Below are 20,718 nucleotides of genomic sequence, written 5' to 3' on the forward strand. Positions count from 1 at the left end.
AGATTACATATAAATGTATTAATGTGCTGTGAGCCAGCAGGCTGGCTTGCAAACTTTTCTAATACTCATTCAAGAGAAATTAGCATACATGCTGCTGATGGGCAGCAGTGGACCCCAGAAGTTGCCAGAGAAGTGCTAACAGCAGCTTGTTGTGCCAAGGGGCAGTCCTTTGGAAGTGGGTTGTTTGCCAGATGATTGTACCTGTGGCAGAGAACATACACTTGCAGACAAGGTAGGCAGGGAAGAAACCTCAGTGCAGTGAATGTTCAAGCCTTGCACCACAAGTCAGCGCTTCCCATGGAGGGACGGCCACATGCAGGCCTCTTTGCTCCATAACAGAGTGATCGTGTTAAGGCTCTTGGCTGTCTGGTGCCTGCCATCTTCTATAAGAGAGGTGTATACATTTTATGTATTCACAGTATGATTTAAAAAAAAAAAAGCCAAACAAGATGAAGCCCATATTCTAACAGCCTGAAACTGTTCCAAATTTTGAGTCACTAAGCCTAATGACAAAGCCATCTCCTCTAAATGCTCTGTCAATAACAACATCAAATGTTATTCCCAGATGTTAGCTGTATGAATTATATCATCATCACCACTAATGGCAAGCTGCTCACAGGAGAGAGACAATTATGAGATGGAAACCCTTTGATTAGGGAATACATTGTAGTCAAATGGAGTATTTTCTGCACAACACAGAGAAGCATACCAACTGTGCTACTACCTGCCGAATATTTATGCCATCAGCTATAACTTCAGGCAAGATTTTAAAACATATGAGTCCATATTTGTGGATAGTATTGCTGAGATTTTGTTAAAACACCTTTGTTTTACACTGAAATGTGGGCACTATTTTTTACACATTTTCAGTATGGCTTGGATTCTTTATCATACAAATTGCCTTACATGAGAGAAACATTTCAAAGCTTGCAAACTGTAAAATAATGTTTCTAAAAATAACTAAATATATAAATACATGTATATAAATATATGTAAATAACTAAAAATATAAGAAGTTTTTGTTCTGAATGAAAGATCTGAATGTCACAACATTCTGTCCAATCTGTTTTTCATGGGCCAGCCCCTCTCTATTAAATGGATTTTGGGCTGCTGTTCCATGGAGCATAAGCTTAATATCCAGTACACCCTCTATGAGGGAAGTGTAGCCTGCTTTTACAAGAGGATGGGCTCAATAATTTGTTAGTTCTTTTTTATCTCTAACTATGATGATCCTGCTTAAAAGCAGATGACTGAGTTTCCATTCTGTAGCTCCTAGTATGTGGGGGAAATCCACTGTAATTAAATCTTATAAAATCCTCTTATTCCCAATATAAATAATTCTCTGACATAGGCAATTCCCCTGAGTCTACATCATAGCCCAAGGAAAACAAAGAGCCGGAGCAGTTACTTAGTTCCTCTTAAATATTTGATCATTTGGACAAACTTCTGCCCTGATTACAGTAGCTGCAAGCCTCACTGAAATGAATTATTTTTGAGACAGAATTTGGATTACTGATTTTTCTCACTTTTAACGTTACTTTGAATGACTAAACTAGCATGTATCTTAAGCTATGTAAACAGCAAGACAATAGTCTGAACTGTTCTACAACTTGTAGTGTTGTATTTCTCATTTTGTACTAGAAACAAAAGCACATAAATCCTGCTTGACAGGATTTGAGATTGAAAGTGTACTGGCAAAAGAAGAGCTATATGCCTCATGAAGCAAATTTACCAAAACTGAAGGATCCTTTTATCTTACAAATATGAATTATAGCAATATTATTAATAATTTGCAGTGATACAATACTAATTCCAAGCACATTGCAACTTTTTATTCCCATTTAGGGTTTGGGATAATGGAGCGCACAGACAAAAACTCTTGTCCAACAGTACATGATGAACCAGAGAGAGCTTTGGGTATATACCTAGTCCTTTGACCTACTTGCTGGATGCTGCTGCCTTCCTTGCATGCGGGAACTTTGAAACTACACCACCAGAGAGCACTGTGCTATTTCTGCACAGTATTTCTTACTTTTCCTTGCACGTTTAAGGACCTATTTTATTTAGTCTTTTTTTCCTATGCTTCAGTAGAACTCAAATGATTGTTGTGATTATATTGGCATTCCCAAACATTTTGGTATCATTGCCCTGTGTGCATCAACAGCCCTTAGCTGCCCTGACCAGCCTCACCTGGGACCTGCACCCCACTTATGGCCCAGAAACTCCATTTAAGCTCAGTCCTGGGCCTGAGGTCCTTGTCTGAGCTACGTTGTAGGGGTGCTGGCCTGCACTCTTGTCTCCTGGGTGGACCTGAGACCTGTGCTGGAGCTAGCCTGTCTCCTAGATGGACTTTGGACCCACAGTGTAGCTTGTGTCCAGCCCTGTCTCCCTTTGCTCCTGACCAGACTCCCTGGATGGCCCCCGTGCCTGATTCATCCCCTCACCATGTCTGGGATGATTGGTGGACCCTGTCACCAGCACTTGGCTTTGCCTGCCATGCTCAGATGTGGTGGGCATGTGTGCTGGTTGCTGAGGGCACTGCCTGTGCCGGGCTTGCCTGGGGCTCACCCCTCCTTGGAGCAGCCAGCCCTCCCTGCACCTTGACATGTCTAACTAGCCCATGATCTGGAACACCTGCTACTGAAAATAGACCATGACATCCAGGTACCCAACTGTCTTGTTTCTGCGGCTCCTGATATATTTACCGTGAAAGCATCATGTCTTTCACTTTAAAAAATCATGTAATTCTGTATTGCAAGAGTCTAAAATCACTGTCAGAAAAGGGGAGGCAATAAATGGCATATTTGGTGGGAAAATATTTTGCTTAGTGTCACCTAGTTTTCTCTGAAATTTCCTGTCTTTCTGAACTTCTGGCATTCTCTTTGTAGCCTGGATTCTTGTAATACAGGTAGAATACTTTTCAAACTGGAAAAGAAATCCCTCCCCCTTAATTACAATGCAATTGAAAAAGGTAGATTGATTAAAAATGTTGGAAAAACCACAGCAACCTTATCTCCAGACAGAGATCAAATACAGAATAAACTAATAGTTTAGTAGAATGTGAGAATTTCTCATTTAAATGTCTTTCACCAGTGAAATTTGCATGTATTCATGTAGGAATTAGAAAAGGAAATCACTGTGGGAAATGTCTTTTCAACTAATTCCAGGATCCATTTTATCCAAAGAAACAAAAGAAGTTTTTCTGAGGATTTATTTTCAACTCAAAATACTTTGTAGGAACATGTCAAAAAGACAACCTTTTTCATTTTTGTTGAAATATTCTTCAGAAGATCAAAGTACCACCTTAATGTTTTTTAGCTTAGTCACAGAACTGAGTTATGGATACTTCTTAATCATGTAATAGGACATATAATAAATGTTCTTTAGCCATTTCAGCAAAAAGGTTAGGAAACTACTCATTCATTACTTCTGCAGCCTGTTAGCACAATTTTTAAGAGATCTCAGGGTAGCCCTGGCGGTAGCCTTGCAGAGGAGTGTAATAAAGCCAACCTCATAACTATCCAAACAGAATAAAATTCAAATATATGGTTGCAAGGATTTCTAGACAAGGAGGAAAAACTCCTACTTCTGTTGTAATTAAAGCTGCTGCTTACTTGCTGTGTAACTACGGGCAAGTTGTCTCACTTGGGTGTGCCTCTGTTCCTTCCGACCTATTGCCTTCTTGGTCTATCTGTGGGAAAAAAAAACCTTAAGCTATCACCTATTTTATACTCTGGAGAACTGGGGAATCTTAGGTGACGGTGAAATACTTTAATCTGTCTGTTACACTGACAGGCTGACTCGCTATTTTATCTCTGATGCTGTCATGATTATCTGTATCATTTCCTGTCAAAGTCCTCATTCTTCACCATCAGTTTTGCAGTATTTATCCAAGCCACCTTGATGTATACCTATCTTATGACCATCCCCATCAGTCCCCAATCTTTCTTCCAAGTCTAGTTGTGAGACTGAAACTTTTGTTATTGCTGATCCCCAAATTGATTTAGATTTGGCAGCATTTTTAAAGAGAAAACACAAAGGCTTATATTCCTCTTGGTGTTTTATTACTTGTTAATATATGACAAAACAGATTTATTATGGAGCAGAGAGGCAGCATTTAGCATTGCTAAACACAAAAACACTTCCTAGTTTTGCCCCTTTATGCCCTGGCGAATAAAAAGCTCCTTTCCCTCAAACTTTTCCTGATACCGATTAACACCACAGCGAAGATAAGTTTAGAACCTGCTAGGAACCTGTCTGGGCTAATGGCAAAAGAAAGGAAGGGCTGACAGAACTAGAGTTGCACTTTTCAGCTCCTTACTATCAACTTGCAAATAGAAAGGGCTGAGAAAAAAGGAAGGCCTTGGCAGTGGGGATTTACAGCTCTTCTGTTTCACCACTCCTTGGCACATTGATCTCAGTGTGGTACTCAGATGAGTCTCCTGAAGGCATCCAAGGTATTGGGGTTCTGTTGAAGGAGGGTCTGTTGCTGAAATTTTGATTATATATCATGAGAGATTCTGGAAGCAAAGGGCAAATATCAAACTGAGGCACTTTGAAGGTCATCCGTTTGGCTGCTTTCTCATAACCCCCATAAGGCATGGCAGTCCTGGCATAGGGGAATAGATGGAGTTAGTGAACAGAGCATAGGTAGACAATGGGATTTAGAAAATAAATCATCTCAGTTATCAAGATTGTCAATTTTACCACTGTTGCAGTTGGCTAGCCAACAAATCCTTCCCAAGAATATATACATATCCATTGCCTATATACTAAAAAAGATTTAAAACAAAAAAAAAAAACCCTCTCTGCTCCTGTGCACTTCCTTCACCCTTGTTGCATAAATCTCCATCAAACCACACACCTTTCACACCTGTTGGTGCCCCATACATGTAGGAGGCAGAGGCTGTGTTATTGCAGAAATTATTGGGATTTGGGTTTGTCCTGGGTTCTGATGTCCCGAGGCTATGGAAGGGAGTGGCAAAATCATATAGAGAGGTTAACAGGAAATTGTTGCTGCCCTAGAAATATTTGTAAAACTTTCAGTTCTTATCAGAAGCAGCAGGAAGATCCTGATTCTTATCTGAAGTACTGTGAAGTATATGGTCTCTGATCCTAAGTATTTTTCCTGAACTCTTGAACTTTAAATGGCTGCAGTAATAAACAGTGGCAAGCTAAAGCTCCTTGGTCAAATTGGGCAAGAAAGAAAGGGAAATAGCATTAAAGTCCTCTTAGCCTGCTGCGTAGGTTTTCTCTCCATAAACTGAATTAAAATCTCTAGCTTTTAATGTATCTTCTCTGTAGGCCTCCAAATGTTTCATCCACAGGAGACTGTGCTAAGCAACACGACATGCAACTTAAAAATTATTTATATTGCACAAGACGGGAGGGCTATGGCGGGGTTATTGTGTTTTCTCATGCTAAATAAACTGAATTGAATATCCAAGAAGACTTACCGGTTAAAAGACTTGTAATGGGGGAAATCAGCTTTGGGACTATATGACAGTAAGTCAATGGTGAACTGACTTTTGTCCTCAGGGCTGATACCCATTGCTCGTTCCCAGGGGGAGATGTAAGTTTTAAATACAGTGATTTTTTTGCCTCCTGACTTTCCATCTGTAAACAGAGGAAGGTAAAACACTCTAGTTAGATGACACTCTAAATACATTGCCTTTCTGTATTCTGCTATTGAAGTTGAGACACCAGCTTTGTTTCCAAATTCTGTACCTCCTAGATCAAGTCCAAGATTTTATGGTTAGATTTCTCTTAAAAAAGACTGTCATATGCCACTTCCATCTTTATCCACAAAAGCAGGTTTACCACAGTCTAAGAGCCACTCATCCAGGAATTTGGATTAGAGCATATATTTGAAAGCTAATTTTTCATTGTTCGCTGATTGCTCAGATAGAAACCTCTTACCACAAGAACCAACGTCCTTACCCCATCATCTCTTTCACTACCTCAGGGGAAGCTTTATATAAGGCAAAATGCTATCTAATTTCATAATTTACTTCTCTCCTCCCTGTCTGATCATAGCAGACATAACCCCTCCACATAAACCTCATCATCATGTGCAACAAACAAAGCCCTGATTGTAAACTGCAAAACTAGGCTCAGACTTTGAAGTTGGCTCTAACTGACCAAAAACCTTTAACCATCATATTTCAGGGTCTTGGCAACTCACAACCATCTTTACTAATGTCTTCCTCAGTAGACTATTCTTGAATGTTCTAAAATTACCATCTCCCTTGTCTCGGTATTTTTATAAGTTAGCATTTTGTTTGTGATTACATGAACAGACATTCATATTTTACCCCTGCTGAGCCAGGATGTTACAGACAAACACCTCAGGATGGCTAAAAGCAGTTTGAAAATATGATGGGATATCTCTCTGGGAGTTAAAATCCTGTCAATGACAGAACTGCACTTTGCTGTTAAGTCAGATAGTTGATTGCCAGAAATTTTAGGTTAGCTTCTGGCTGCTCTATTAAGCGAATTTGCTTAGACAAGGGTTTTCATTCTGTGTGCCTTTTTCTTTTTTTTTTTTTTTTCCTTCCCTTCCAGTTGTATATAATACGACCTTGCTAATAAGAGCACTGGTTGTGTATTGATATGTAGCACACTTTTAAGATTCTCGTCCTTCAGAAACCTTGAAACTCCTGAGCAATGACTAATGCTCAGCTTGATTAGGACAGATGGGAATAATAGGTTAATGAAATTAGTTAGACATTCTGGTGCTTTCATGGTGCTATAGTTTGTGTAGAAATCATAAATCCTTATGCCTTAAGTGGCAAAGAATGAGCACTATTACTCTTATCTGAAACTTTCTTCTTTCTCACACCTTCTTTCTTTGTCTTGCTTATTTTCTTCAAACCTTGCCAAATCCTGGGCTTTCCTGGTTACAGAGAATTGCAGACATGTACAAGAATCTCACTTTCATTAAAAAAATAAAACCAACTACCCCCCTCTTTCTGTGTGAACAAATTTAAGTAGTTTAGAAGTAAATTGATTGCTAGGGTTGAAAAATAAAAGCAGTTGGGATCCATCTCTGCAGTAAAAGCTGTGGTATGTTGTTAATTCTCCTTCTCCCTGCACACAGAAATAGGATAACAATGGAGAAAAATCTCCTATAAGAAGACAGAGAGTCTACACAGATTTCTTTTTCACAAGGATGCCCAGAAATGTAAAAGATTATTTTGATATAAAATGCACATTCTTCCAGAATGTAAATGAAAAACCTTGGATTTTACAAGTCACTCGTTTGGTCACTTACGACAGCGTTTCCTGGTTCCCAAGCAAATTTGCTTTTTGTGTAAAATCCCATAGGGACTGTTAAAATAACGATTTCACTTGCTGATTTTCATACAAGGGATTTGGTTCTAGAGGTTTCTGGCCAAACCACACAGACGGTAAAATTAAGCAAGGACTAAATTCAATGAAAAATACTTTTACTTGTAAAGATATTGCTTCAGTAGACCAGTGGTGATTACCAGATAACTTTTCAAAATACTACTGTCAGTTTCTGAAGATTATCCAAAAAGTGCTGTTTGTTTAGGTGAAAACTTTGATTTGAAAGCAGGATTGACATACTCGAGACTGATGTGTCAGGTCAGACTGCTGAGCTAAAGAGCTAGTACTACTATCTCCAGTAGTGGTCAGTGTGAAACACTTGAAAGGAAAGGGTTTCTTTCTGGCATACTGCCATACTGGCAGACTGCTGTATCAACCTTAGGAGCTCAGTAGTTAAGTTTCCCATCACTTCTTTGGGCCAGCCAAAGCAGGTATTTCTGCTTCTTGCCTATGATTGAGCAACACAGAAGCACGCAAACGAAACTGTCAAGCTAAAGGCAGTTCAACTTTTCTAGACTTTGCAATGGAACTTAGTTTGGAAGAATTCAGGTTTTAGTCGAATTAATTTACCTGTTCCTAAGAGTAAGGTTGGCACGAGCTCTGATAGCTTTAGTTATTTCTTGTTCTTGCAGAGAGATACTTGCCTTTCTCAGTACCGCCGCCGCCTCCTCCACCACTTCCAGCCGATTCCCCAGCACGCTCCCCTTCGCTGTCCCCAGGGCCTCCTTTGCTTCCAGGCCTAGGAGGAACAGCAGGATGCTGCTGCTTACTGGAGCCATGCTGCCCAGCTGTCACTCCTCCTACCATCCGCCCGTGGGCATAGCCATGAGCATCTTCCCTGTAATGCCCTCCTGGTGGGATGAACTTCTGAAAATGATCCTAGGGCAGGAGAAAAGAGAGTAGGAATCCCTGTTACAGGACATGGTCCATTCACATTTGCAGGGTTGGGTCCCAGAACGTGAAGTCCCGAGTCCCTGTGATCTGACCAGTTTTGTGTCTCAGTTACGAAACCAGTGGCAGAACTTCGTGTGAGTTATTCTCTATATTCAGTATAGGAGCAGTTGTAGAACAGCAGCAAGGGCAATGGAAGCACACCTTTTAATGGACACCTCATAGTCATTTTATATGATCAGGGTGAGAAGAGAAGGATCTGTGTATTGTCCCCAACAGTGATCAGTGTGAAATACAGGAGGAAGGGAAAGGAAATACAGGTTTTGCCAGAGCAGGTAGAGGTCCAGACACAGATGCATTGGCTGGCCTGTGGGAAAGCAAGGTGGACAAGAAATAGGAAATGTTTTCACATCAAGGTTAAGATAGTCCAACAAAGTCAGCTCGATTACAATGTTGGAGCTAAGTGTTACAGGGCACCAGAACAACAGGGTACCTGTGACAACATAAAAGCCTGTATGTCTGTTTTCCCTATGTATGAAGGTCTGCATGGGGAGGGGTATTTACACATTGAGAAAGACTGAAGAAATAGCAGCCTGGGAAAACATGAAAGACTTCCTGGAGACCACAAGAGGAAAATTACAAAAAGGAAGAGTTTTGTTTGCAGCAATATGTGCATTAATGAACCAAATCTAACCAGCAACAAGGCAAGAAAGCAAGCTATATCTATCAGTAAAATGAAGTTGGTCTTATTGACCAGGCCACCCACTCTCCCCAGTGCAGGGTAGAATGCACAATCCCTGCAGTACATAGTGAAAGAGCAAACGGTCTGTGCAGCATATATAGACCCTGGGGTGCTTAAGCTGAATGAATCCGTGGTTCCTCATGCTGCAATTCTGCTTGTATAAATTCATCCCAGGCAGTCAATGGGAGACAAGCATGCCAACCTCAGGGCTGGCTCTCAAAGGGTTAAGGCATCTCAGGGCTTACACCTAGTACAGTCTAGCAAAAAGAAGCTTTCCAAGCTGTAAACAGGCTTCCAAGGCCAGCTGTTCAGTCAGCTAAAAATAGATGAGAAATGAAAACCCCACAAGGCTCAAGGCAGAATTATCTAACCCTCTGCTCCCTGTGTCTGCAGCAACAGTGTCCAGTGTTTCACAGCAGGTCATCAGGCTGCAACCCAGGCAGGCAGCCAGCTGCAGGCTGAAGTGGCAGAGCTGGTGCCCCCAGGGCCTTTAGGGACTGTCTGTCCTTCTCCTAGCTATAGGGAATTCCCTTTTTAGGAACAGAGGAGATAATGTTCCCCTGAATGTCAGGAAGCACTGAGAAGGGAGAGGATTGTGAGCATTAAGCTGTACACAGGAGCTAGCAGGGCAATCTGTTCAATTATGTGTGGGAGCTATGTAGCTGTAAAAGGGCAAACTGAAAAGGGGTTTTTTTTGAGGGCTAGGGGTCAGAAAGAGGTTATTCTCAAAACGTTAATATATATGCAAGGTTAATGCTTCTACTGATTTGCTCAGTAATTTCAAAACAGGATTTGCATCTGTTTTCCTTCAAGTTTCATCCATGCTGTGTGCCCTTCCCGAGAATTAAATGCTTTTTTCTCTTTTCCTCTGGTTACTTACATGCACTCTCCTGAAAAAAAAAAAAAAAAGGGTCACAAAACATCAGCATAACATGAGCTACTGTAAAAATGGCTGGTTTGATTTTGTGCACAGCACTATTTGACATGACCAGGAAGGGGCATCATTGTCATCTGGTGTTATTTTAAATTGCAGTATTAACACTAAGCAGGAGTGAAGTTTCTCTGAAACACAAGGTCTACCTCAGGAAAGCCATACCTAAATCTTATTTAGCTGCAAATGAAATTAGTTTGATTGGTCTCAGGCTAGTTCCTGATTCTTCATGGACCCACTGGGAAAACATCCTATGTTCAGCAGACATCTCCATTCAGATAGGAAAGACCCATTTTCCATGCAATACCCCAGTCTACTAACGTGCTACAATAATAATATAATTTTCTTTAGTTCTGGCCACAACAATAGATTGTCTTAGCTCAAATTAACAGGAGAATCTTTTTTTTTCTATAACAGGAGGCGAAGGCAAATTAATCTTTTTGAAATCTTGAACCTTGGTGAATTCAAATGAGCTTATTCCAAGAGACTGGAGCACAGGAACAGCAGCCTCAAGCAGGAGTCTCAATGTAGTCAAAGCTGGGTAGGTGCAGCTTTGTCTCTGGTACTTACAGTATGCCTCTGGTCAGGGTGTTTGGAGTGAAATACGGCTTACACTTGAGGGGAATGCATGTCTTGGGCCGTTGCTAACAGGATGTGGAGCTTTTACATATATGCCTATTCACATCACAAAACCGACCTCTCAGGGTTGATTGACCCTGTTGCTGGAAGTCACAGGAGAGAAGCCCAGGAGTGCCAACTGAGAAGGCTGATAACCTTCTCCTGTTGGCTCTGGGGGCAGATCACACAGTCCCTGCGTGGTAGGGTCTGCCCTGTCTGTGCATTGCTGGAGGTAGTGGATGTTATCAGTCCCTGGGCATCCCTAAATCCACTCTAACAAAAGAACAACTATGGCAAGTTCATGTGATGTGTAGTCCCCTGGGTTGGCTAAACAAATTGGGCTCATGTCTTTCAAGTCCTTAGTGTTAGCAAGAGCCTGATCCTGCAGGCTGAGTGCCTAGATGGATGAATTCTGAGTTCTCTAGAGCTACTGCATATGTCTCATAAAAAATAGATAATGAAAGATGATCCAACTAATGGAGCTGAGATCTCTTAAGTATCTCAAGGCCCTGACGTCACTGCAGGCAGTCCCCAGGAGGAGACACTGTGTGCTCCCCGTCAGCTCCTTGCTGTGCCCTAAAGAGAATGATTGAGGCCACCAAATGTGTTTCTATTTCCACCTCTGATAAAGAGCTTCCCAAAGGGCTGATGCCTATGTAGTTACTAACACTTCTGAAGTTACTGTGACTGCATCCTCTCAGTGGCAGCCCCTCAAATGCTCCTTAATGGTGCGATGGGAGATTTAAAATTCAGACACTTGGAGAGTCTCATAGACTGCCTGCTGTTTTTATCGAAGTGTGTACCTCGGTCTTTAATTTGGAGTTGCATAGCCTTAAACCTATGATTCACTGTAAAAAAAAAGGATGAAAATAAAAAGTAACCTCAGCTCTTAAAGTATCTTAAGCTAATTTTTTTTTTAAACATGCTCCTCCAAGAGGCACAGTTCAGTAGGTTGAGCTCCTGCTTTCTATTTCCAGGTCTACTTCTGACTTGCTGTTTAATCTTAGGCAAATTATTTTTCACCTCTGTGCCTGAATTTACCAGTCTAAATAATGGGAATTTTAATCTAATACTACCAAAAAATATTTATATCTTATTTGTATATTTTATATCATCCTTGCCACATTTTCTTTGTGGATGAAAGAAATTGAGTTTCAGAATTTCAGTCCAAAGTTTTCTCGCAGTGCTCCAACAAACTGGTGTGGAAAATAAAAGGCTCTTCCTCTCTGTCATTCTGCTGTTTCCACACCAGTCACTTCTTGAGTAAGAAGGCGTCAGACTTCATGTTCACTCTTATACAGCTTTGGGTATAGTTGGGACCTCCAGGTCTTCTGCACCAATCCAACTCCAGCACAGCAAAGCTCATTTTGTTAGAAAGGTTACATCTCAGCTGGCTTGCTCTACTTAGGTCATAACCTGAGACTCTCTCATATCTCAGCTTGCAGTTATCCTGTAACATTTGTTCAAGAGGTTTAATATTCCCTGCAGAACAGGCTTCCTAGAAAGCATGCTTTTCCTAACATTTTGCCTTTAACTGTACTTTCAGTGATCTTGATTGGCATTCTTCTAAGTACATTAAGGGACAAAGCCATCAGTGCACGCTTGTGCATTAAACCAAGTAGCTGCATGATAACATCTCTGTTCCTCCGTCCTTATGCTTTCCTTCCCACACTGTATCATGTCTGGCTATTTAACATGCAAGATCTCTGAGGCACATTGTTTGTGCACTTCTGTCTGCTGTGAAGTACCACTTTTGGCGTTGTAACATAACCACTTCCATACTCGTCCTGCCATCTCTGCTTACTCCTCTTGAGTTCTTGTTCAGCAGCAAAAGGAATACAGGGTAACTCCTGACATTACCCAGAAGAACTGTAAGTCAATTCTTTAACCCTTTTTCACTTCTTATGTTTTGTTTCACAGTTGGCGTCGTAGCTTATCTGAAGAGACGTCTTGACTGAAGTCCAGCAGAAATTACTTGCCAATACATGTTCAGCTTGTTTTCATACAAGTGTTGCCAAGACGTGGAAACTGTATTTATTTTAACTTGTGGGCGAGTCTGAGAAAGTATCAAGGTGGGGTTTTTTGTCTGTTGGTCTGGGGTTTTTTGGTATGCTACTGCTGATAATTGTCTACTGAGATATTGGTTATTCCACCTTCCTAATGGTTTTAATTTAAGATCTGGTAGGTAAAGCAGAAAGAGGGGAAGAAAAAAAAAGAGGCAAATCAAGTCTTTCTATACTCCTGCATGTAACCCAAATCAGGCCACAGGTTTTGACTAGCAGGCCATTTTTAAGGATCCTCGCTGGAAGAAAAACAGCATAACAGCAACACCCAACAAGTGTAACTATGGTTTTGTTTTCAGTTTCCACTCAATGATAGCAGGAAGGTCTTACACAGAGGTTCCCAAAGTAGAGGTGGGACCTTGAGAGGAGTTAGGGCAATAATGAGTGGGGCTGTAAGGCTAAGAAACAGCTTCATATGATCTTGATGTGTTTGAGGCCAAACAAATTTACCATTATGAAGTGGAGAAACAGTCTATGAACTGCTGATCTATTAATTGCTGAACAGTGAAGTGGGATTTAGGAGACCTGGAGGTAGGACTGAGACCCTCTCTGTGATTTTGGGTGATTCGTTAATCTACCCCATGGTTCAGTTTCATCGTTAAAAAATAAATGTAGTAATTTCCTTCATGGTATAATTGGTCAGATGCTACAGTAATAGAGCACATAGCACATTGGAAGATAGGATTTCATCATGGTCTTTAGTCAGAGGTAAATTGCATCTTGCAGCTTCACAGTGAGGTTGATAATATCCTCTGAGAAATGGCGATAACCACAGTTCCTGCAACAGGGTGGCACAGCCTGGGGTGAGGAGAAGAAATCCTTTGGGTTTACTAGACAGGGCTCAGAGGACCTCAGCTTCTCCAGCACAGCAGCAAACAAGGAGGATGTCACATGAACTCTCCCTGTATGGCAGGATATTGGTGTGCTAAAAGTGTCAAACTCAGCCCTCCCTAAAAACATCCCCTTGTACTGTATATCTGCAAGAGAAGAGGGTCACAGTATTGAAAACAGCTATACAGTAGGTAGTGCATTTCATTTTGCTCATGTTGGGAATGGTCAGTCCTTTTCACTGTGCGTTTAGCTACTATTTGCCTTTAACTGGATGGGGTGGAGCCGCAGCAGCGATAGAAAGAGTGGCAGGTTCTCACTTCTGCATGGAGCTGTCTGACGTTCATGCACACACAACATATATGTTTTCCCTGCTGAAAGTAAGGAGAGTGATCTGATTGTCCAGTGTGGTTGGTTGGCTGGAGAAGGAGGAGGAGAGAAGCAGGAGGGTGGATCGATGGCACATGACTGCTGAGATCTTCTCCCTTGTGTGGAAGGTTTATGGCTACAGCACAGGCTATTCTGGGACCTCTTACATGGTTTGGATTTATTTTTAATAACCTTTCTCTTTGTGTATGTTTATATTACATTACCTTGCTGTTAAACTTTTTTCTGGGAGAAAGAAACAACCTGTAGTCCATCCTGGACCTTTCTTGCCCTGCTTTGCTGAGTGTGTCCTGAGAATATTCTAAGACAGTTAAGGAATCTATGACATAAAAGCAGAAAACACACCACTAGCTTTAAATCCCTTCACTGTCCCACAGCACAAGGAGTTCTTTGGGATGGGGAGCAAAGGACATGAAAATTAACTGGGGGGAGAAGTAACTGGACGTAGCAGTAGGAATTCTTTTATTCTGCCATTATCCCACAGTTCCTTTTTGTTTAAGCCTTTGTTTAAGCCTTCTGCATCCACCTTTGAGCAAAGCCAGGAGCAAGAAAGGAAAGGAACAGAAAGCTAATCAATATTGCACTCAGAAGGGCTTTTTGATGAAAGGTATTTGGTGCTAAGGTTAGGCATTGTCCTGATGAAACCATCAAGAAGATTACAGCGAGGCCACAGATCTGTTGCCTTTACCTGCCCAAGAGCAACCAGCTCTCTGAGAGGATGGCTCAGTTGCTGTGATAGCTCAGCTTTTCTTCTCACTGCTCTGACTGCCAGCAAAGGTGCTAACTCATGCTGGCTGTGGTGGTGAGAATAGTTATCCACAGAGGCAGTGGATGCAGCCTGGCAGAGTCCTTGCATAGAGCGCACAGGGCAGCCAGCAAATGGTAACAATTATGTTTGTGATCCTGCTAAGCTGGCCCCGAGCAAGGGTTATAGGGCAGACTGAAATCTTCCTGCACTGGCCAATGGAGATTTGTTATCTGTACCATGAATGTGGAGAAAAGATAGCTCTGAAAGCGAATCATGGAGGATTTTAAAGCAGAGTACCAGCTGCTGTTTGGAGGCCATGCCGTTGTTCTCATATAGCAAAGCCATGAAGAAAACCTTAGGCTTGTTAGGGTCTTGTCTAACCCCCAAATACATTTCTTCACAGCACAGAATCTTACAGTCTTGCTCAGAGAGCTTGGGAGCAGGCATGTTCTTACAGAATAGAAGGCAAGATTCACTACAGAAAGGGTACGGAGTGAATGTGAGGTGCGGATGAATAAACAAAGTAGGAAAACCAGCTAACAAAAAAGAAGTGATTGTCGTCAGCCTTTGTAATGTCAGTCTTGGAGGGACTCTGTGCATGTCCAGTTTTGAGTCAGTTTGTCACAACTCATTCGCGTTGTATTTCTCTTGACTGGACACCCTTAAGTGACACCCTCAAATTTTTGAACGTTTGGACTTCAGCGTTTTTATTTCCTCACCTTATTATTTTCCAGCTCCTCACTGCAGCAGATTCTGACATATGAACTTGGCCCTCATGTGTTTAAGGAACTCTGAGATTGCTGAATATTTATAAAAACAGCTTGCATTTCTCTAGGGTTTTCATCTGAAGAGTCCAAAGTTCAACACACCATTCATTCTTACATCCTTTCTAGGAGACAGCTCACTGAAGAGATGAACTACCTAAAGCACAAATAGATGAAGAAACTGCCCGAAGTCTAATACCAGATAGACTTGCTGTATCTCTGGTCTGTCATACCTGATCTGTCATCTGGCCTACTGTTGTAATTTTAATGACATTTTTTTTTCAACCATCTTTCCACATCCTGCTTCCCAAATTGTCAGTTTTAGAAATGAACTACAAAGATTTACTTATTGCTGCTTTTGAAAACATCAGAGGGCTAAAAAATAGTGTGGTTTTGTTTGGCAGAACACTTTCTTCAGCTTGACTTTTATTATTTTGCTTGAGTTTCCTTGGACTGGAAAATAGATGCCATAAATGGATAAAATGACACCAAACTGATTTTAAAGAACATCAGAAGAGGAGATGCTACATCAAAATGTATACGAACCTGAAACATTTTCTATTTGTTTTACTGAACTGCTGACAATAATGTGAAAGGAGAGTTTCAGCTGTAAGAGTTTAAGTATCTTCAGAAGACTTTACACCAGGCAACTAACTGTAGAGAGAAGTTCAAAGATTAAGTAACAGTGCTCACTCATGGGAAAGGGGAAAAAAAAAGGATGCCTGAATTTATACACCATATCTGATAGGAAAATACTTTAGAAGAAAAAAACCCATAGCTTCTAGCAAATAAACTAAAGATATTGCAGTGTGAGGTTAGAGGTTTCTGTATGAATTTTCATTTATGGAACTTCTTGCGGAAATGAGCAGAGGACTCTGCCCAGCAGGAAGCATAAAAGTGTATCCTAGGCTAAAAATAGAACCGCACCTACTGGAGCAGAAGTCAGACCTGGACAGATCATTTCCATCTTGCAAAAAAGAAACAGAATGGGTACAAAAACAATTAGTCCTGCCCTGTGCAGCTCTGAACACCTGCCAAACGTGCAGTCCTCCCTCGTCACTCAGTACTGAATTTTCTCATGCTTCTGCATGTGTGATACCAAGTATTTGCCAAAGGAAGCTAATGCTGCTGCTGAAAGGGAATAAAACTTGTGTGTTTATGTAATTTTGACTTTTTCCTGCACCACTTTGCTAATAGATCCCCCCCACACCCAGCCCATGCACATACAGACAGAGGAGGGCTTGGGCACACTCTGTTCCTGTTTCTCCTGGACGTATGGAGCAGCTTTTTAGTTTTAATCTCCAACCTACCACAGAATTGTCGGTGAAGGCATCAGGGTTATTCTCATAAATGAACTTCTCCACCCTCAGCTGACGTAATTTGAACATCTTGGATCCTTTGTTGGTGAGGAGAGAAAGCTCTTCTAGCATCACATCTCTGGGGATGCTGATCTTCTTCCCCAAGTTCAGCTTGGACACCTCTTGTGGCATGACTACAAAACATATGAAATGGGATGCTTTAGGAAGTGCTCTGGTCCAAGTCTTTTGTCCATTCCTTCCCAGCATCAGTATTTTTGTTAACTTCAAAGCAACAAAATTCTCTTCTAAACCAAGTTTTTAGGAAATAACCTATGCACCAAATTTTGACATTGATGATGCTTTGTGTATAGATGGGTGGAATTTACTCTGGATTGCAATCAAAGCAAATCTGCACGGAGAAGAGTTGCATAAGGGTGGAGCTAGATGCATGTGTCCTACATCTGAAGCACCTCAGTCAGAGCAGCAGGATTCCTTAGTACTGCCTCAAAATGCACCACTGCCTTGTCTGGTTACTGCCCTACACTCGCCTCCCCTCCTTTGGAATTAGATGAGTGGCAGTCAGCTTTTCGGATTGGGCTGACATACAATAAAGACAGACAGCTCTGGCATGCTTTGGTTTAAACATTATCCTGAAACCATGGCAAGATTCAGTGTTATTATATCATTTTGTTTGTTTGTTTTAAGGAGAATTTTTAAAGGGAAAAGTAGTTTAAGTTCTCTTCGAGTCTTAATACCCTGGTTACTCAACAAGTCCTTTTCCATTTAATTTGGTACCGCCAATTCTCCATCAAAGCAATGGATTCAAACATTTTCAGTGTAAAAGTCTTGCAGAAATGCAGTTAAAGCTTTTCATTCAGAAACAAGCAACTTTTCCTAGGCTTTCTTTTTTTCTGCATTAAGCAAGGTTAAGACCACTTATCCACCTCTACATCTCATTTACAACAGAAAATGAACCTCCATTCTTAAGCTGGTATAAAATTGGTATAAGCCCATTCGTTTTATTAGATAGGCTCCGAAGAAATTAGATTTTTAGGAACCGAATTTTATATAGCACTATTTCATAGCACAGGAGGAAATGCCCTTTAAGTAAAAATTGGATTTTTACTTACTTGTTTACTTGAATAAAGGGTTAGGGACAAACAGAAAAATATATAACTGTACCCTAGCAAAGAAGTTTCTACAGCCCTTTTTGGGGGCTGAAGAAAGGGACAGCACTGAATTACTGCTTTTCAAAACCTCTAAAAACCTTCCCCATGCTGTCAAAAGTAAAGAGAAGATAAGGATATCACAGTTAATTAAAAGTCACCCTACCCAATACACAGGTATTCTGTAGAAAGAAAATTATCCCAAGTTATATTCTTCCTGGTGTATTACCTCCTCTAAGACACTTTGACTTTTTCAACTAATGAGTGCTGGAATCAAAGGAATTCTCTCATATAGAGGAAAAACAAATTTGAGACAAAGGTTATAAGAGAGAGAACAACATAGAATATAACTAGGCACTGCAGTATTCATACCCCTAAAAGATTATGTTCTCTTTCTGTTCACACTGGTGTGCATCCAAATTAATGCTGCAGCAGAATATGGGTTTACAAAGTGTAATCTAGGTCAACATTTGACCTCTGTGTGTGTGTACAATGCTTTTGAACAGTAAATTAGAAAATGTGATGTGGTTGAAGGCTGAGCTTTAGTAATATTTGTGGCTCTGCCTCCTGGTATGTTCACTGCATGTCTTGCGCTGGGAGTTCAGTGAGACAGGGTGTAAAATTTTAAGGGCTGAAATTCAGGCTGAAATCCAAACAATTCTCATGTGTGTAGTTTTGCATATCTTACCTTCGTGTGTCAGCTTCCCAATGAGTTTAGTGGACTTTTTCCTTTTAACAGGAGCAGGAGTCCCTGCAAGGGGCATTCCCACAAAGGGTTCTCTGCTTTGCTCTAAACACACAAGGAAATGGAGAATGAAACGCTGGAAAGGTATTTCTTGCCTCTCTTTAGTTGCCATCTACAGTTAAGAGATACACAGCCTTCATTTCACACACAGGTTCTTTTCCACCCCTTCCACATGAAGGAGCTAGTAAATGGTATCATCTCATACAGAGTATCATCAGCAGGCCATTGTGGTGTTCTCTGGAGACTTAGAATTATGACACAAAACATGGCAGCAGGTCACAGCAGAAGCATTGCTAACGTGCCATATAGCATTGTCATCCAAAATAGGCATTTTAATTGCAACATGGCAGTCTCCCAGCACCCACGTGTGCCACTGTGGTGCTCTGTTACCATCTTGTGCTGCAGTAGCAGAATGCCAGTTTGAAAATTTGCTCTATCATACCATGTTATAATACCATGCAGTTATCATTAGATGGTAATATATATTTTTTTATAAAGACTTTGGGTCTGTCTGTGAGTTATTTGGGAGCATTTTGAATAATGTGCAAGTTTGGTTTGGATATTTAGATAGCCCTATTAGCATTAGAATAGGTATTCAGAAAACCACTAGACTGCAAGGTCTGAAAAAAACCCAAATAAATCAAAACCCTAAGTAATTCTGTCTTTTATGACTGCTACTGTTTTGTTACAGAAGGGCTGGAGGAAGAAGGTACAGGCAAACTTGTTAAAGTTGTTCGCCCAAGTTGTTTGAAGTCACTTGCTTATTGATCTTATCGCATTTCATTTTGGAGGGGGGAGGAGGGGAAGAGGGAGATTTCTTCTGGTACAGTGTTCCCCATCTCCATCCCCAGATAGGATGAGAAGTCTGTATTGCAAAGTGGGAAAGTTAGGACAAATCTCAGCAATTCCTCTTCAGGCAGCTTCTCAGAGTCCTTCTTGGGGGTTATCACACATAATGTAAGTAGGGCAAATGTCTTGCCTTCACTTCAGCACTGCCCATGCCCAAGCAACAGTATATAGGGGGACAGATCCTCACCTAATACAATATAATACAAAGAAAAATGAGTAAAGACCCATTTGCTTCAGCAATAGCAGACAATAACTGATCATCTCTGTCCTTGTTCTTCTTTGCACTTTAGTTGCTTAAAATTTCAGAACTGAAGACATTGAACTATGAGTTATATTTTAAAACTAGAAAGCGAACAGCTGGCTCTAGGAGTTTGTACACTGCCCTTGTTGTGATCAAGACATTTTTATCTCCTATGTATTTTACAGTTTCATTCCACCATTGCTCCTTTTGCAACATGATTTTCAAGTGATGAGGTGATGGTAACTGCGAAAAGAAGCCCAGCCACAGCAAACCAGCTCCAATCACATGGGCAGATACTCCCTTGGATTAGTTTTTCTTTCCGATTTCCAAGCTTTTCTTTTTACTGAGATGCTGTCTATGTAGTTCACATCGTAAAAGAGCCTATCTTGGTGTATTCCCAAAGCAAGCGTGAGCAGGTGCAGCCATAAAGCACGCGCTGCACATTCTCCTCGAGCAGACGGACATCTGTTTGGCTATATAAAAGAAGCAGGCCCTGCTTGACAGGAAAGGGGCAACGCTGCCAGGAGGCAAGGGGGGTAGGAGGTTATGGCCCACCTGATGGGTCATGAGACTGGCAAAACAGAGGGAAATCATCTGTATGTCCCAAACGTGGACTCCCTGGGTAAGGCAGAAAGGGCTGGCCCTGGTGGGGAACCGTGCTCCTCTAACACACCCATTCCCAAGGAGCAGCGAGGGCAAGTCCATCCCATTCTGCTCTCTTCGTCTACTAATCCAGCAGGACTGAGGAGTGGAAAACCTGCTGCATGCAATTGGTCTAGCATAAGGAAAGGGACTGCAGTCTTTCACTATGGACAGGGTCCAGAGCTACACTGGGACTACTGTTCTTTCAGCCACCCCACTGCGGGGAGGCTGCTGGAGCCTCAGTACCCATCCTCCCCACTATCCTGTACGTAAAGCCAGGGCCACAATTATCCTTTTCTCCCCTGAGCTCTCTGCCTTGGTTCAATTCCTGTCTTTTTCTGCATCAGTCTTTGCAGCAGTCATTTCCTTGGTTTTGCTGCAAACCAAACCAGTCTTTACCCTCTCCAGCGCCTGCTCTAAACTATTTTGCTGCCCGGTCAACTCACCTCAGGCTT

The 20,718-nt window shown here is 41.4% G+C and overlaps 1 protein-coding gene across 1 annotated transcript; it reads right to left on the bottom strand.

Moving 5' to 3' along the window:
- Positions 1-4,377: 4,377 nt before the first annotated feature.
- Positions 4,378-18,550, bottom strand: MYOZ1 (myozenin 1). The gene is made up of 5 exons (XM_009492235.2): positions 18,475-18,550; positions 16,633-16,814; positions 7,995-8,229; positions 5,457-5,616; positions 4,378-4,609 (listed from the first exon to the last, which is right to left on the bottom strand). The coding sequence occupies exons 1-5, from the start codon at positions 18,548-18,550 to the stop codon at positions 4,378-4,380; spliced, it is 885 nt and encodes a 294-aa protein (XP_009490510.1).
- Between the last annotated feature and the right edge of the window lie 2,168 nt (positions 18,551-20,718).

Source organism: Pelecanus crispus, chromosome 10 (genome assembly GCF_030463565.1).
Source record: "Pelecanus crispus isolate bPelCri1 chromosome 10, bPelCri1.pri, whole genome shotgun sequence".
Taxonomy (NCBI): domain Eukaryota; kingdom Metazoa; phylum Chordata; class Aves; order Pelecaniformes; family Pelecanidae; genus Pelecanus; species Pelecanus crispus.

Bases quoted from the DNA above. Each gene is read 5' to 3' on its own strand.
- MYOZ1 (XM_009492235.2), bottom strand. From the start codon at position 18,550: ATGCCCCTTGCAGGGACTCCTGCTCCTGTTAAAAGGAAAAAGTCCACT. The intron at 16,815-18,474 runs GTAAGATATGCA...TATGTTTTGTAG, and splicing joins TGGGAAGCTGACACACGAAG to TCATGCCACAAGAGGTGTCC. The intron at 8,230-16,632 runs GTAGGTTGGAGA...CTCCTGCCCTAG, and splicing joins CCTTCACCGACAATTCTGTG to GATCATTTTCAGAAGTTCAT.